Source organism: Haliotis cracherodii, unplaced genomic scaffold (assembly GCF_022045235.1).
Source record: "Haliotis cracherodii isolate W230 unplaced genomic scaffold, xgHalCrac1.p SCAF_20, whole genome shotgun sequence".
Taxonomy (NCBI): Eukaryota; Metazoa; Mollusca; class Gastropoda; order Lepetellida; family Haliotidae; genus Haliotis; species Haliotis cracherodii.
Window position 1 is genome coordinate 16,242,425 of NW_027266276.1, and position 18,145 is coordinate 16,260,569.

At 41.9% G+C, this 18,145-nt stretch overlaps 2 protein-coding genes across 2 annotated transcripts in view; both read left to right on the plus strand.

Moving 5' to 3' along the window:
• LOC139470044 (mucin-3B-like) overlaps positions 1-18,145 on the plus strand; it is a 191,389-nt gene that overhangs the window by 116,892 nt on the left and 56,352 nt on the right. Inside the window, exons 184-193 of the mRNA XM_071252333.1 lie at positions 603-863; positions 1,079-1,166; positions 1,305-1,424; positions 1,881-2,059; positions 3,524-3,602; positions 4,775-4,932; positions 5,919-6,015; positions 14,785-14,853; positions 17,183-17,221; positions 17,577-17,731. Of these exons, the coding sequence (XP_071108434.1) occupies positions 603-863; positions 1,079-1,166; positions 1,305-1,424; positions 1,881-2,059; positions 3,524-3,602; positions 4,775-4,932; positions 5,919-6,015; positions 14,785-14,853; positions 17,183-17,221; positions 17,577-17,731 (1,245 nt within the window). The remainder of the gene's footprint in view (positions 1-602; positions 864-1,078; positions 1,167-1,304; positions 1,425-1,880; positions 2,060-3,523; positions 3,603-4,774; positions 4,933-5,918; positions 6,016-14,784; positions 14,854-17,182; positions 17,222-17,576; positions 17,732-18,145) is intronic.
• Positions 6,574-14,181, plus strand: LOC139470404 (mucin-19-like). Its single transcript, XM_071252819.1, has one exon. It carries the CDS (start codon positions 6,685-6,687, stop codon positions 14,179-14,181), a length of 7,497 nt encoding a protein of 2,498 aa, XP_071108920.1. The 5' UTR covers positions 6,574-6,684.

Consider the following 18,145-nt stretch of genomic DNA (forward strand, 5'->3'; position numbering starts at 1 on the left):
GGAGAGTTCAAAACTTTATGAGAGCCTGAAATGTGTAGTCGTAGTCAAGAAGCATAATTATCATTATTATTTTTATTAGAACGGGATTGTTAAAACTGTGGATAAGTGATTGTAGGTGATTAGGCATAGAGTTATCACAACTCACATGTCCGGTATGTAAATTTGGGATAGAATATGAATAATTTTACCTTAATCGGTAACAACATATGTATTTTACCTTTCATGATGAACTGTAGAAGATTGTAATGAAAATATTTATATTGTGACTTGAACATTTTTTTGTTATCCTTTCTATCGTGAAGCAACGTGTTTCTTGAAGATAAAATTTTCTTGACATGTTTGTTCAGCGAGATTTTAAAGAAGTTTGAATATTCCTTGTGGTTGAATTGATATTATTAGATCAGGGTATGTATGTATATATATGGCTTAAGCCGCATTCTGAGATGGGCTCCAAATTTAAATAGATTTTTGCACATCTCTAGAGTGAGCATTGCGCATGTTTCATTTTAGATGGTTCTGTAGTTGTTGTATCATATTTCGTCTGATATGTCTCTGTTTAATACCATTAATTGATTGTACAACGTTTCGATTTTAACTTTCAGGCACCATTTAACGTCAAACCCACAACCAAGGTGATTCTTCTGCTAACAGACGAATCTCCATCTGGTTTCACAGTTAATGGGAGCCCTGTAGATACAACAACAACTGTTTCTGGTACAAGGAATGGTAATCCGTTCTTTGTAACTGTTATTGACATAACAGAGGGTACAGCTGTAGATGTTAAAGCACCAGAGGGAGTAAACAGGCCTGATGTATTTGAAAAGATTGATGGAGTTCAACTCCCCGGGACAAACAGCTACAAGGTGAGTAATCGTCCGCAGAAAATATGAACACACATGTTTTTTCTACTTACATCACATGACAGAATTTCATGAGTAACGTTAACATTTATAGAAGATTGCATTTAGCTGCTTTGTTTAAAGCTACTGTTTGACCAGGTTTATGCGTGAGATTGTTTCCCCTACTAAATGAAGATGAATGAATTCAAATTCAATAGTTGAATCCTTTTTCATTTCAGGTGCCTATAAATAAAGAGGTTACAAGTATTATTGTGCCTAAGAACACAGATGTTGAAAAGATCGAGATATGCGAACATTTAACAACAGGTGAATATAGAACGTTTTTTGTTTTTGTAATAACTGTGTTTCCCTTGTATGTTCGTATGTCATTTTGCGAATGTGTAAATGAAGAAAACATTTTGTGCGAATTGTAAATCTTAACATTTGAAACTATTTATTGTTAAGGAACAACAACCAGTGGAACAACAACCAGCGGAACAACAACAAGTGGAACAACAACCAGTGGAACAACAACCAGTGGAACAACCACAACCAGTGGAACAACCACAACTAGTGGAACTACTGGTGAGTAAATATGTATGTTAACTGCCATAGTGTGAGGATGGAGCGGCACTTACCACATTTACTTTAAGCCTACTGTCGTAAACTGTGAACCGAATTCCTTGTAATGTGATGTAAATCTATGTTAAGGTTTCTTGATTGCACCTCTTCATATGTGTCGAGTAAACTCTCGTCATTCAGTTCACTGGTACTGAAACTATTTTCAATCAGGGGGTAAATGATGTGAAGTTGTTGCCTTTAGTCATATTAAGCAGATATTATTGTCAATACTATGCCATGATCGTGGGTTCGAATCCCTTTTTCAATAAGTAAATGAGTTTCAAATAGTTGTAAACACCTACCATATGTCTCTTTGGACATCGTCCTTTGTTTAGTCGACACACTGTGATCTAACAGACACTTCACAACTACGTTAAAAACTCATTCAGTCACTCATCGTCTCATGTTCCTTCATTTCAGGAAAGTTGTGTGAGGATACCGACAATGAGAGTACGGAATATCTCATTGCTACTCCTCTTACTGACACAACAAACACAAGGGCCCTTGTTCGGGCAGAAATCCAAGGGCAGATAATGACTATCGAAAATCCTGCTGGTGGAGCAACACCTCCGATGTTTTTCGCAGTTGACAGTTTGCTTGTATGTAAAAACAATTATGTTACATTGAGCACAATCATCTCCAGTGTCTTGATAACCATGCACTCAAAGAACATAACATTTAATAAGCCCCTAATTGAATGACGATTATGATAGCTGCTAGCTAATTAACTGATTGGGTTTAAGTAATTTTATACATTTTTTTATTTAGATTTGATCTTCGCGAAAAATATGTCTGAAGTTAATTAACACTGAACATATAATGACAGCAGTTAATATTAACGTAAAAACTCTTTCAGCCCTCTTTCAAGTATAATAGCCATATCACCTTCTCACAAGTTAACTTTAACTAATACAAAAAGAGTGTTAGCCATGAAGTCAAGACAATTCTTACGGAGAAGTACATTCGTATTATTTTTGTTGTTGTTGTTAAATGTTGAAAGTCAAATGAGTTTGAATATGGACTATTTTCCCGCCATCCGTTGTGCATCGTCAGTAATCGTCCGACATCTTGTCCTCATAATTCCCTGGACCAGTAAAGCTGAACCTTCTCGTACTTGTTCCCACAAATGATGACACCCAAATGAGTTTAAGAGGTTGGAGTCTGATTTTCATTGTGGCTGCTATGGCTGGTACATACTATTTATTCCCATCAGTCAACCATTTTTATTGAAAATGAAATGAACTGTCGTTCGTGTTTTGTTAGTAGTAGGGCTCAAATCATACGTTCCGTTTTTTTGCGATGTATTACATTTAACGAATTTATCTTAAGAATGCCTTTGCACTGTAAACATCTCCCTAGAAACAACTGGCCCTATAAACTGAAACGTCACATCCTTGTTCCACAGAATAATGAAACCCGGATTTTTTTACAGGTTCCAACCCGATTTTCAACATGGCCATATCTCCGTTGTTTTCACGTGTCTTGAAATTTAGTATGTTTGTTAGTAATGGGGGTCAACCCATGGCTTTCGCTCACATAGGACCGCCACGACAGCCCTATTGACAAAAATACCTAATTGGTCATTAAGTAGTCATTTTTATTAAAAATGTAGAAAATGTACAACATTCATTACCTTATGCAGGACTTTACACATATTTCCGTTTTGACATTTGCTTTAAATTCCCGTTTTGCCTCTAAAAAATCTACTCCTTTGAAATGAGTTGATGCCATTATGCAGAAATGTGCTATTAATGCAGAGCATATTTGAACGTCAATAAACGTTCGTTGACATTTAAGACTATTGACTAAATATCAAGGTGAGCTATCGTGCCGTGTCACTATTTTTCCCCGTTATAATCTTTAACGAAGTTATGTCATGTCACCACACATTCATTATGCCCCAACTACGAGGATATTTGTCCCTGCTGTCAACCACAGGCGTGCCAGGCAAAGACTTTATTTTCTACAAGCTGCCGTGCAGCAGCAATAATTACTGCATTTAATATATATTTGTGACGAACAGCCTATTTGTACCAAGTAAATGTATTGATATCATTTTGCAGACTGTAAAAGATGGGGATCAAGTTACTGGGCCTCTGTTTATTGAAGAGGAACCAGCTGGTAACAAGGTTTCAGTCACAGGTAATGTGTTTCTAAAACGGATGATGATGATGATGATGATGATGATAATAATAATGATGATGATAATAATAATAATAATAATATAAAAAATAATAATATACACCTGCAAAGCATCAATGGCGGGCTCCAAGTTACACAGTGCACAAACGTCCAGGTTCGAATCCTCAAAGGGTTTCCTTGTACCAAATCCGTCACATGTAGGCACAACTTGCAGGGTATCGCCGCTACGAAACTGGCGTGTGCTAAGTCTGTTCTAAACCCATTTACGACATCGAACATGTTCGAATCGTCAAAGGGTTTGTTTGTACCAACTCTGTCAAAAGATAGTCACCGTTTGCAGGACATCGCCGCTACGAAACTGGCGTGTTCCAGGGGTGTCCCAAATATGAATCAAATATTACCGCCAAGTGTTGTTACTTTTTCCATGCACCCAAGGACAGAAAAAAAGATGCATATGATACACTAACTTCATGTAAACTTGCAATAGTTTCTGTCAACAAGCTAACAAGATATGATCGTTAAAGTAAAATTTCGGTAATTTTTTTTTTATCAAAAACAAAATCCAGACGCCATACACACACAGAATTTGAACAAAATCGAGCCAGTGGTTATTTTGCTAGGTCTGGTACAAAAATCGGCGGAATAATAAAAAATAATAATAAATAATAACAATTATAATGATATTAATAATAATAATAATAATAATAATAATAATAATAATAATAATAATAACAATAAATCGAACGATTGCAAGAGGGCTCTACAGCCTTTCGGCTTGGAGCCCTAATAATAATAATTGTCTCTCTGCTGTAGAGGAGACGAGGATCCTGAGCTGATGTGAGCTTAATCAGCCTGACTGTGCCATGCTCACCTAAACCCTATTTGCTGCAATTATTATCTTTAAAATAATGATAACAATAATGTTGGTTGGATGAGTATAAGAGATCAGATCGTCAGTAACTGGCATGATACAAGGCATAACATACTAGTATTAAGGAACATATTATTTCTTTCCACTGCCTCGTCTTCCCTTGAAAGAATCAATCACCACGACTGATGTGACATTCATACTTTAGATATGTGCAACCCACAAATGTCAAACATAGGCATGACACGATAATGTTTCACTATCAATCATCATCAACTAAAATACTTTACATTTCCTTTCACAGCAACCACTGGAGGAGACACACCGAACACTATGACTTTCAGTGACACGTTCACGGTTGTTCTTCCAACTGGAAGCTCTCCACTCGTCATATCAAATTTAAATCCTGGGGACAAGATTTACTCATTGGTAGAAGTGTCAGACGCCGTTCTCCCATTGAAGGTTAGTATTATGGGCACACTACATACAAATATATGATCCGTGCCAAGAGTGAGTTTTAAGACAATGACAACACATGGCATGTATATTGCTAAACAAAAAGGCTAGTAACCCAACTCGCTTTCTCACTTTCCCCTATACTCTTACTCATTTCTCAATCATATTTTGCAATATACTTACCCAGTTTAATTTCAAATTCATTACAGAGTGGGTACATACGCATGTTATATATTAATGTCACGTGATCTATTTGGCAGAGCAGGGGCATATATATCTTTCTTCTTCATCTTTCACGCCCTGGGTATTTTGGTGCACGCAGCTATCCTACCCTGTAAAACTCCAAAACAAGTAGAGCATCATGAAATGTTATGATCGATCTTCAGAAAAAAGGTCGGCTTTTGAAAATGACTGCCAGATATAGAACCAAAACGCCCCCAAACACCCTAAACATTGCACGTGAATCATGTGATTTCTTCCATGCACCGCGCACGTCCGTAACTGACTACCTCCAGATGCAAAACATCACCAGAATGCAACGACTAGCAATAGGCCTTTACCTTTCCCCAATAGAGTACGTCTGCGCAATAATCGGGTGACGTCTACGGCGACGTCAAAGCCCAACTGCTATGTAAACCAAACTGGGCCTGGCGCCGCATGAGGGTTGGACAAGTCTCTCTCAAATTGTGACGAAATGTTTGACCAATCGTAGGGCCATGACCCATTATTGATCAAGTCATATTTAACGTTCATATTTTGACTCACACATCTGTCATCTTTCTTGGTTGTTTGTACCTCTACAATACATCGCCACTCATATAGGAGTATATTTCCTTATTGGAAAAAATGTTAAGTTTGAGTATTAACATGATTTTAGTAAATGACAAAAGAAACAAATCGTGGAGCTGTAATAGATTAAACAAACGAATTAGGATCATTTGTAGTGCTGAATGTATTATTTAATAGCTAATCATATTGATAATTGATTCTAGGCGAGTCCAGATGGTACAACGGAGCTCCTTGCCATTGCAAACAAAGAATTCACATTCGCCCAAGTCGGCGTGAAGGCATGTGTGAAGACCGAGACAAGTAAGGGTGTTTTGATATTTCAGGGTGGGATATCATTAGGATGTCATGCGAAGGTCACGTGGATCATGCCGGGAAACAAATGCAAAAAACATCAATCGCCTATAGACATCGTTAAGACATCATCATTATTATAATAACAAGATTTCTGATATTATAGCTTATAGTTTTCCTATAGATCCCAGCATGGATGACAATTAAAGCCGAGACCCGATGTGTTGTGTGCCATTGTACCGGTGCACGATGGTTGATTTGAGAGAAAAGCGTCGTATGCCATGTATCACGTCGTTTCTTGTCAGGGAACATACCTACTATGCATGAACCGCAAACATCGCGTCTGATCAATTTTACCACATCGTCGACATATCTTACACTAGGCGTGATGTGGTACAATCGTCATAAAAAGCCTTGTAAGAAGTGGGTGAAAATCGAGGATAAATGATTTAAGAAACCATGTTAACTAGTTTAACAGTACCAGTATATCGTCACCGATGGCGTAAAATACAAATACTAAATTTACCAATTCCACGGAAGATATTCCCCTAAAAATGTATTTTAAAACGATATTAAAATGTTAACATAACAGCTCAATCTGAGACGACAACCAGTGGCACTACAATTTCAAGATCAACAACTAGTGGAACTACAACATCAGGCACTACAACAAGTGGCATGACCACATCAGGTACTACACCGTCTGGAACAACGACCACTGGAACAACATCAACCAGCGGCACTACTATATCAGGCACAGAAACAAGTGGCACAACCACTTCTGGAACAACAACAACTAGTGGAACAATAACCTCTGGAACAACAACCAGTGGAACAACATCAATCAGTGGTACAACTACATCTGGTACAACAACAACCAGTGGCACTACCACATCTGGAACATCAACCAGTGGTACTATCACATCTGAAACAACAACAAGTGGAACAACATCAATCAGTGGTACAACTGAATCTGGTACAACAACAACCAGTGGCACTACCACATCTGGAACATCAACCAGTGGATCAACATCAACGAGTGGCACTATAACGAGTGGTACTACAACGTCTGGAACAACAACCAGTGGTACTACAACATCTGGAACAACAACCAGTGGCAGTACAACGTCTGGAACAACAACCAGTGGAACAACATCAACCAGTGGTACTACAACGAGTGGTACTACAACGTCTGGAACAACAACCAGTGGTACTACAACATCTGGAACAACAACCAGTGGCAGTACAACGTCTGGAACAACAACCAGTGGAACAACATCAACCAGTGGTACTACAACGAGTGGTACTACAACGTCTGGACAAACAACAAGTGGCACTACAACGTCTCGAACAACGACCAGTGTGACAACATCAACCAGTGGTACAACAACATCAGGAACATCAACAACCAGTGGCACTACCACATCTGGAACAACAACCAGTGGTACTACCACATCTGGAACAACAACCAGTGGAACAACATCAACCAGTGGCACAACCACATCAGGAACAACAACAACGAGTGGCACTACCACATCAGGAACAACAACCAGTGGCCCTACCACATCAGGAACAACAACCAGTGGCACAACCACATCAGGAACAACAACCAGTGGCACTACCACATCTGGAACAACAACCAGTGGAACTACATCAACCAGTGGTACCATCACATCAGGAACAACAACAACCAGTGGCACTACCACATCTGGAACAACAACGAGTGGTACTACCACATCTGGAACAACAACCAGTGGAACAACATCAACCAGTGGTACCATCACATCAGGAACAACAACAATCAGTGGCACTACTACATCAGGAACAACAACCAGTGGTACTACCACATCTGGAACAACAACGAGTGGTACTACCACATCTGGAACAACAACCAGTGGAACAACATCAACCAGTGGCACTACCACATCTGAAACAACAACAACCAGTGGCACTACCACATCTGGAACAACAACCAGTGGTACTAACACATCAGGAACAACAACCGGCGGAACAACATCAACCAGTGGCACTACCACATCTGGAACAACAACGAGTGGTACTACCACATCTGGAACAACAACCAGTGGAACAACATCAACCAGTGGCACTACCACATCAGGAACAACAACCAGTGGCACTACCACATCTGGAACAACAACCAGTGGCACTACCACATCAGGAACAACAACCAGTGGAACTACATCAACCAGTGGAACTACCACTAGTACAACCACATCAGGAACAACAACAACCAGTGGCACTACCACATCTGGAACAACAACTAGTGGTACTACCACATCTGGAACAACAACCAGTGGAACAACATCAACCAGTGGTACCACCACATCTGGAACAACAACAACAAGTGGCACTACCACATCTGGAACAACAACCAGTGGAACAACATCAACCAGTGGAACAACCACATCAGAAACATCAACAACCAGTGGCACTACGACATCTGGAACAACAACCAGTGGAACAACATCAACCAGTGGCACAACCATATCAGGAACAACAACAACCAGTGGCACTACCACATCTGGAACAACAACGAGTGCTACTACCACATCAGGAACAACAACCAGTGGCACTACCACATCTGGAACAACAACCAGTGGCACAACCACATCAGGAACAACAACCAGTGGCACTATCACATCTGGAACAACAACCAGTGGCACTACCACATCTGGAACAACAACCAGTGGCACTACCATATCTGGAACAACAACCAGTGGAACTACATCAACCAGTGGAACTACCACTGGTACAACCACATCAGGAACAACAACAACCAGTGGCACTACCACATCTGGAACAACAACGAGTGGTACTACCACATCTGGAACAACAACCAGTGGAACAGCATCAACCAGTGGTACCATCACATCAGGAACAACAACAATCAGTGGAAGTACAACATCAGGAACAACAACTAGTGGTACCACCACATCTGGAACAACAACCAGTGGAACAACATCAACCAGTGGCACTACCACATCTGGAACAACAACCAGTGGAACAACATCAACCATTGGTACAACCACATCAGGGACAACAACAGCCAGTGGCACTACAACATCTGGAACAACAACCAGTGGTACTACCACATCTGGAACAACAACCAGGGGAACAACATCAACCAGTGGCACTACCACATCTGGAACAACAACCAGTGGAACAACATCAACCATTGGTACAACCACATCAGGGACAACAACAACCAGTGGTACTACCACATCTGGAACAACAACCAGTGGAACAACATCAACCAGTGGCACAACCACATCAGGAACAACAACAACGAGTGGCACAACCACATCTGGAACAACAACGAGTGCTACTACCACATCAGGAACAACAACCAGTGGCACTACCATATCTGGAACAACAGCCAGTGGTACTACCACATCTGGAACAACAACCAGTGGAACAACATCAACCAGTGGTACAACCACACCAGGAACATCAACAACCAGTGGCACTACCACATCTGGAACAACAACCAGTGGTACTACCACATCTGGAACAACAACCAGTGGAACAACATCAACCAGTGGCACAACCACATCAGGAACAACAACAACGAGTGGCACTACCACATCAGGAACAACAACCAGTGGCACTACCACATCAGGAACAACAACCAGTGGCACAACCACATCAGGAACAACAACCAGTGGCACTACCACATCTGGAACAACAACCAGTGGAACTACATCAACCAGTGGAACTACCACTAGTACAACTACATCAGGAACAACAACAACCAGTGGCACTACCACATCTGGAACAACAACGAGTGGTACTACCACATCTGGAAAAACAACAAGTGGAACAACATCAACCAGTGGTACCATCACATCAGGAACAACAACAATCAGTGGCACTACCACATCAGGAACAACAACCAGTGGTACTTCCACATCTGGAACAACAACCAGTGGAACAACATCAACCATTGGTACAACCACATCAGGGACAACAACAGCCAGTGGCACTAAAACATCTGGAACAACAACGAGTGGTACTACCACATCTGGAACAACAACCAGTGGAACAACATCAACCAGTGGCACTACCACATCTGGAACAACAACAACCAGTGGCACTACCACATCTGGAACAACAACCAGTGGTACTAACACATCAGGAACAACAACCGGCGGAACAACATCAACCAGTGGCACTACCACATCTGGAACAACAACCAGTGGTACTACCACATCTGGAACAACAACCAGTGGAACAACATCAACAAGTGGTACCACCACATCTGGAACAACAACAACAAGTGGCACTACCACATCAGGAACAACAACCAGTGGAACAACATCAACCATTGGTACAACCACATCAGGGACAACAACAACCAGTGGCACTACAACATCTGGAACAACAACCAGTGGAACAACATCAACCAGTGGCACTACCACATCTGGAACAACAACCAGTGGAACAACATCAACCATTGGTACAACCACATCAGGGACAACAACAACCAGTGGCACTACAACATCTGGAACAACAACAAGTGGTACTACCACATCTGGAACAACAACCAGGGGAACAACATCAACCAGTGGTACAACCACACCAGGAACATCAACAACCAGTGGCACTACCACATCTGGAACAACAACCAGTGGTACTTCCACATCTGGAACAACAACCAGTGGAACAACATCAACAAGTGGTACCACCACATCTGGAACAACAACAACAAGTGGCACTACCACATCTGGAACAACAACCAGTGGAACAACATCAACCAGTGGCACTACCACATCTGGAACAACAACCAGTGGAACAACATCAACCATTGGTACAACCACATCAGGGACAACAACAACCAGTGGCACTAAAACATCTGGAACAACAACAAGTGGTACTACCACATCTGGAACAACAACCAGGGGAACAACATCAACCAGTGGTACAACCACACCAGGAACATCAACAACCAGTGGCACTACCACATCTGGAACAACAACCAGTGGTACTACAACATCTGGAACAACAACCAGTGGAACAACATCAACAAGTGGTACCACCACATCTGGAACAACAACAACAAGTGGCACTACCACATCTGGAACAACAACCAGTGGAACAACATCAACCAGTGGCACAACCACATCAGGAACAACAACAACCAGTGGCACTACCACATCTGGAACAACAACGAGTGCTACTACCACATCAGGAACAACAACCAGTGGCACTACAACATCTGGAACAACAACCAGTGGCACAACCACATCAGGAACAACAACCAGTGGCACTACCACATCTGGAACAACAACCAGTGGCACTACCACATCTGGAACAACAACCAGTGGCACTACCATATCTGGAACAACAACCAGTGGAACTACATCAACCAGTGGAACTACCACTGGTACAACCACATCAGGAACAACAACAACCAGTGGCACTACCACATCTGGAACAACAACAAGTGGTACTACCACATCTGGAACAACAACCAGTGGAACAACATCAACCAGTGGTACCATCACATCAGGAACAACAACAATCAGTGGCACTACAACATCAGGAACAACAACCAGTGGTACCACCACATCTGGAACAACAACCAGTGGCACTACCACATCTGGAACAACAACCAGTGGAACAACATCAACCATTGGTACAACCACATCAGGGACAACAACAACCAGTGGCACTACAACATCAGGAACAACAACAAGTGGTACTACCACATCTGGAACAACAACCAGGGGAACAACATCAACCAGTGGTACAACCACACCAGGAACATCAACAACCAGTGGCACTACCACATCTGGAACAACAACCAGTGGTACTACCACATCTGGAACAACAACCAGTGGAACAACATCAACCAGTGGCACAACCACATCAGGAACAACAACAACGAGTGGCACTACCACATCTGGAACAACAACGAGTGCTACTACCACATCAGGAACAACAACCAGTGGCACTACCATATCTGGAACAACAACCAGTGGCACAATCACATCAGGAACAACAACCAGTGGCACTACCACATCAGGAACAACAACCAGTGGCACTACCACATCTGGAACAACAACCAGTGGCACTACCACATCAGGAACAACAACCAGTGGAACTACATCAACCAGTGGAACTACCACTAGTACAACCACATCAGGAACAACAACAACCAGTGGCACTACCACATCTGGAACAACAACTAGTGGTACTACCACATCTGGAACAACAACCAGTGGAACAACATCAACCAGTGGTACCATCACATCAGGAACAACATCAACCAGTGGCACTACCACATCTGGAACAACAACCAGTGGAACTACATCAACCAGTGGAACTACCACTAGTACAACCACATCAGGAACAACAACAACCAGTGGCACTACCACATCTGGAACAACAACTAGTGGTACTACCACATCTGGAACAACAACCAGTGGAACAACATCAACCAGTGGTACCATCACATCAGGAACAACAACAACCAGTGGCACTACCACATCAGGAACAACAACCAGTGGTACCACCACATCTGGAACAACAACCAGTGGAACAACATCAACCAGTGGCACTACCACATCTGGAACAACAACCAGTGGAACAACATCAACCATTGGTACAAGCGCACCAGGAACAACAACAACCAGTGGCACCACCACATCTGGAACAACAACGAGTGCTACTACCACATCAGGAACAACAACCAGTGGCACTACCACATCTGGAACAACAACCAGTGGCACAACCACATCAGGAACAACCAGTGGCACTACCACATCTGGAACAGCAACGAGTGGTACTACCACATCAGGAACAACAACCAGTGGAACAACATCAACCAGTGGTACAATCACATCAGGGACAACAACAGCCAGTGGCACTACCACATCTGGAACAACAACGAGTGGTACTACCACATCTGGAACAACAACCAGTGGAACAACATCATCCAGTGGTACAACCACATCAGGAACAGCAACAACCAGTGGCTCTACCACATCAGGAACAACAACCAGTGGCACTACCACATCTGGAACAACAACCAGTGGAACAACATCAGTCAGTGGCACTACCATATCTGGAACAACAACCAGTGGCACTACCACATCAGGAACAGCAACGAGTGGTACCACCACATCCGGAACAACAACCAGTGGAACTACATTAACCAGTGGAACTACCACTAGTACAACCACATCAGGAACAACAACAACCAGTGGCACTACCACATCTGGAACAACAACAAGTGGTACTACCACATCTGGAACAACAACCAGTGGCAGTACCACATCTGGAACAACAACCAGTGGAACTACATCAACCAGTGGCATTACAACATCTGGAACAACAACCACAACAAGTGGAACCACATCAATCAGTGGTACAACAACATCTGGAACAACAACAACCAGTGGCACTACCACATCAGGAACAACAACCAGTGGAACAACATCAACCAGTGGCACTACCACATCTGGAACAACAACCAGTGGCACTACCACATCAGGAACAAGAACCAGTGGCACTACCACATCTGGAACAACAACCAGTGGCACTACCACATCAGGGACAACAACAGCCAGTGGCACTACCACATCTGGAACAACAAGTGGTACTACCACATCTGGAACAACAACCAGTGGAACAACATCAACCAGTGGTACAACCGCATCAGGAACAACAACAACCAGTGGCACTACCACATCTGGAACAACAACGAGTGGTTCTACCACATCTGGAACAACAACCAGTGGAACAACATCAACCAGTGGCACTACCACTTCTGGAACAACAGCCAGTGGCACTACCACATCTGGAACAACAACGAGTGGCACTACCACATCTGGAACAACAACCAGTGGAACAACAGCAACGAGTGGTACCACCACATCTGGAACAACAACAACAAGTGGAACCACATCAATCAGTGGTACCACAACATCTGGAACAACAACAACCAGTGGCACTACCACATCAGGAAGTACAACATCTGGAACAAGAACCAGTGGAACAACATCAACCAGTGGTACTGCAACAAGTGGCACTACCACATCAGGCACAACAACAAGTGGCACTACTACTTCTGGAACAGCAACAACAACCAGTGGTACTACAACAAGTGGTGCTACCACATCAGGCACAACAACTAGTGGTACTATAAATTAAGGCATAATGAAGCTGCCAATGCTGTCATTTTAGAATATCGTTGGGAGATTGTTGTTCATGTTATTTACCAGTAGATATTAAACAATCATATACAACTTATATGACAACATGTTCAAGCAATAAATAACATTTCAAATATACGCTGAGTATATCAGTGTCACACTTAGTCCCTGAGTTGTACATCTGCTGAACAAAGTAAAGGGGTACATGTCAGTTAAAAAACAAAGAACATTTTCTCCTCCAGGTGTGTTTATTCTGAACATCTATCGTCTTTCATTGATACTGTATAACCGATACCTTTGCTTGAATCCCCCCGAAGGAAATATGATTGTTTTAACTAATTGTATAGCAAAAAATAAAAGTGTGATAGTGATAAACTGATGATTGCGTTGACTTGTCACTAAAGCGGCAGGTTCAATTTCCAATGTCTGGTTGTTAGATTTCTTCCCATCTACTCATTCTTTAACAAAACGCACTTAGACATGTCTAAGTGTTTTGTTGCTCGTCATCGAAATTAAATACATTATCCAATAGCAACAGCAAACATGAAACATACAGCCATGTATTATGGTGCTTTAACTGCATGTTTCGTTTATGTTTCAGCCTCTACTAGTGGAACAACAACCAGCGGTACAACAACCAGTGGAACAACAACCAGTGGAACAACAACAAGTAGGTCCAAGAATACATAGTATTACACATTGATCTATCAGGGAGTAGTAGGTACTCCAACCAATCACAAGAGTGATGTGAAATTAACGAAGATAATTCCTAAGATCATGGCAAGGCTTACTTGCACATCGACGAAAGTAATTTAGTCCGAAACAGTCATGCTTTTGCAAGAGTGATTAGGAACAAAAATACAATAAGTTAATAATTTTAATGATAGCTACAGATTATTCAAAGTTGATACACTCAGAAACACATTTGTGTGACTTTGGGTTTTTTCTTCATTGAAAAGTATTCCAGTTTGTGTGTGTGGCTGCTTGTGCTAGTCCGGAATCATGCCGACTTTATAGTGATAGCCCACTGAAATACCATACAGCAGTTTAACAAGAATACGCCACTCAGATACAGTACAATGACTTCGAGCCGACCACTCCTTGTTTTAAATCCTTAATTACTGCTGAGCGCCAGGCAGGGTAACACAAGTATAATATTTTAACGTCTTTTGGTGTGACGTGAATGGGGATCGAATCCCGGACCACTTGGGCCGGTCTAGCTAATGTAGAAGGCAAGTCCAAAGTGATGCAGACCTCAGAGGTTTACCTAAGAGCACGGGTATGGTGCTGACAAAGCAAGGGTCATTATATTGGCGAAGTCGGAATTTCGAACCCTCGCAGATCCTGTCATGGCAACTCTGCACAATGAATTATTCCATTTGAAGACAGTTCCAGGGCGTTTAGAAAGTTGATACCGAAGCTAAATTACACTAAAAAGTTGCGGATGGTATTATAAGTTAGTACTACTGCTGCTGCCCTGGTACTGCCACTACTACAATTACTACCACTACTACTACTACTACTACTACTACTACTACTACTACTACTACTACTACTACTACTACTGCTGCTGCTGCTGCTGCTGCTGCTGCAGCTCTACTACTACCACTACTACTAATCGTTTGATTGACTATCTGGAAACATCAATAATAATAGCGGGAGTCACGGATCGCCAGGTGATACGCGTATCGATTTGAGATTCGGAATTAGTTTCTTGCCGGGCATCTCAACTTATTTAAATAACCTAACGCTTCGCCAAAATGTCAAAGGAATACTTCCCATAAACAGCTCCAACAGTACCTTCAACCAGTGGCACAGCAACATTTGTACCATCAACCAGTGGAATAGCAACATTTGCACCATCAACCAGCGGCACAGCAACATCTGAACCATCAACCAGCGGCATAGCAACATTTGTACCATCAACCAGTGGCACGGCAACATTTGTACCATCAACCAGTGGCACAGCAACATTTGTACCATCAACCAGCGGCACAGCAACATTTGTACCATCAACCAGTGGCACAGCAACATTTGTACCATCAACCAGCGGCATAGCAACATTTGTACCATCAACCAGTGGCACAGCAACATTTGTACCATCAACCAGCGGCACAGCAACAATTGTACCATCAACCAGCGGCACAGCAACATCTGAACCATCAACCAGCGGCATAGCAACATTTGTACCATCAACCAGCGGCATAGCAACATCTGAACCATCAACCAGCGGCACAGCAACAACTGAACCATCAACCAAGCGCAAAGGAACCTTTCCACTTTCCCCGAGTGACTCAGAAAGTGTGTTCCCGTCATTGAGCGGCTCTACACCTCTTTCTCCATCTTTTAGTAAGACACATATTGTTTTTAAGTATATCAACCTTTACAAGTCTTCAAATCTGAACAGAAGTGCTGCAAAACTGCTGATGAAATCATCAATCTCACCAAAGTTTTCTTTGTTCTTTTACTGATATTGCCACTTTTTAGCCACTGGTGATACTAAGAATATGTTGTGCATAGTTCTTTTACCGGGGAGGCCAACCGGACCTTGACAAATTGACGAACCTATATGTGTGCTGAGTACCCATCCACAAATAAAACGGGCCTGTAACGTCGGTGTGAATCATCATATCGTAACGTCCACGTCAACATCGAAAGTAGCCGTCAAGTTTTGGGTCAATCAAACATTACAAGATTGATCTCGCAAAAGACATGAGTGGGTCGCTTCCTGTGTTCTACATTTGAACAGCACCTGGGATATGCTGAAACTGAGTTAACAATGTGTATCGAAAGCAACAGTTTCAATATTGGTTGAAATAGTCGGAACCAAAGTAGTCCATCTTGCAATTTGCATGTGTAACCGTCTTTCGGCTGATAATTCAATATGTATAGTATCGAACATTGGAAACAAACATGTATGAACTTCACTTGGATCGATTTCCTCACCTGGTAGCTGACACGTTTTTCGCTCATTGTAATCTCTAACTGTATATTTTCAGGCTCTACCACTGTGTCAACCACTACCTCGGCAACCACAGGTACGGTATCATGACTAGTAATCTTTTAATGTTCAATTAGTAATACAGTCTTTATCGATTAACCTGAATGGTAACGCCGACGTCCACTGATGTGGGATTGGAATTTGTTTCATAATAGCAGACATTTACTTATATACGTATCCTACTTTATTGACAGTTATTATTCTATTGTCTCATTATCCATTCTCACCCTGTGTGTATGGATAGAAGTAAGTCGTGTTTTGGAGTTGAGGGTGGTGAAATGTACGACTAGTCTTTAGATGAGCTAATTATAGATTTAAAAATAATTCGTTGCCATAGAGACAAAAACAGCAATCAATGCTGGTCTATATTGGTATATTCATTATATTTCCAGGCACCTGCAGACATGAGACTATCCAAGATTCAAAAGTGCAAGAAAGTGAAGACACCTCACTTGTGACCATACCCACTAAATCCAATGAAATAATCGGTGATGTGAACCTCGGTTTCACTGGAACTGCAAGGGTGTTTACAGTTCAAGACACACGTGTACGTACTAGTCTCTGCAACTGTTGGGTAACAATAACCACAAATTATAGGGAAACAATTGCCTTTGTTTTATTGCACCAAGGGTTCAGTTTGTACGCCTGGCGAAACAGTTTAAAGCGAATGTAATTGAAAAAATATATTTTGATAACAGTTGTCCTTAGCTAAGATGTGATGTTTGCCATCGGATCTGACGCGTAAAGCATGTACACGTTGCGTATGCAACACACCTCTCACGACCAATTAAAACATAATATACACGCAATGAAATTTCCACCAATATTATGAATACAACTTTTTTTAAATGTTACGATTGTTGTCCCATTTTATCGACAAGGTATTACTCTTTTCACACCATGTTTTGGTTTCTATGCAATGGATTTGTGACAGGTGCACTGATTTTCAAATTTCGTGCCC

What these genes read in the sequence shown, in the direction of transcription:
- LOC139470404 (XM_071252819.1), top strand. Translation starts at nt 6,685, where the DNA reads ATGACCACATCAGGTACTACACCGTCTGGAACAACGACCACTGGAACA.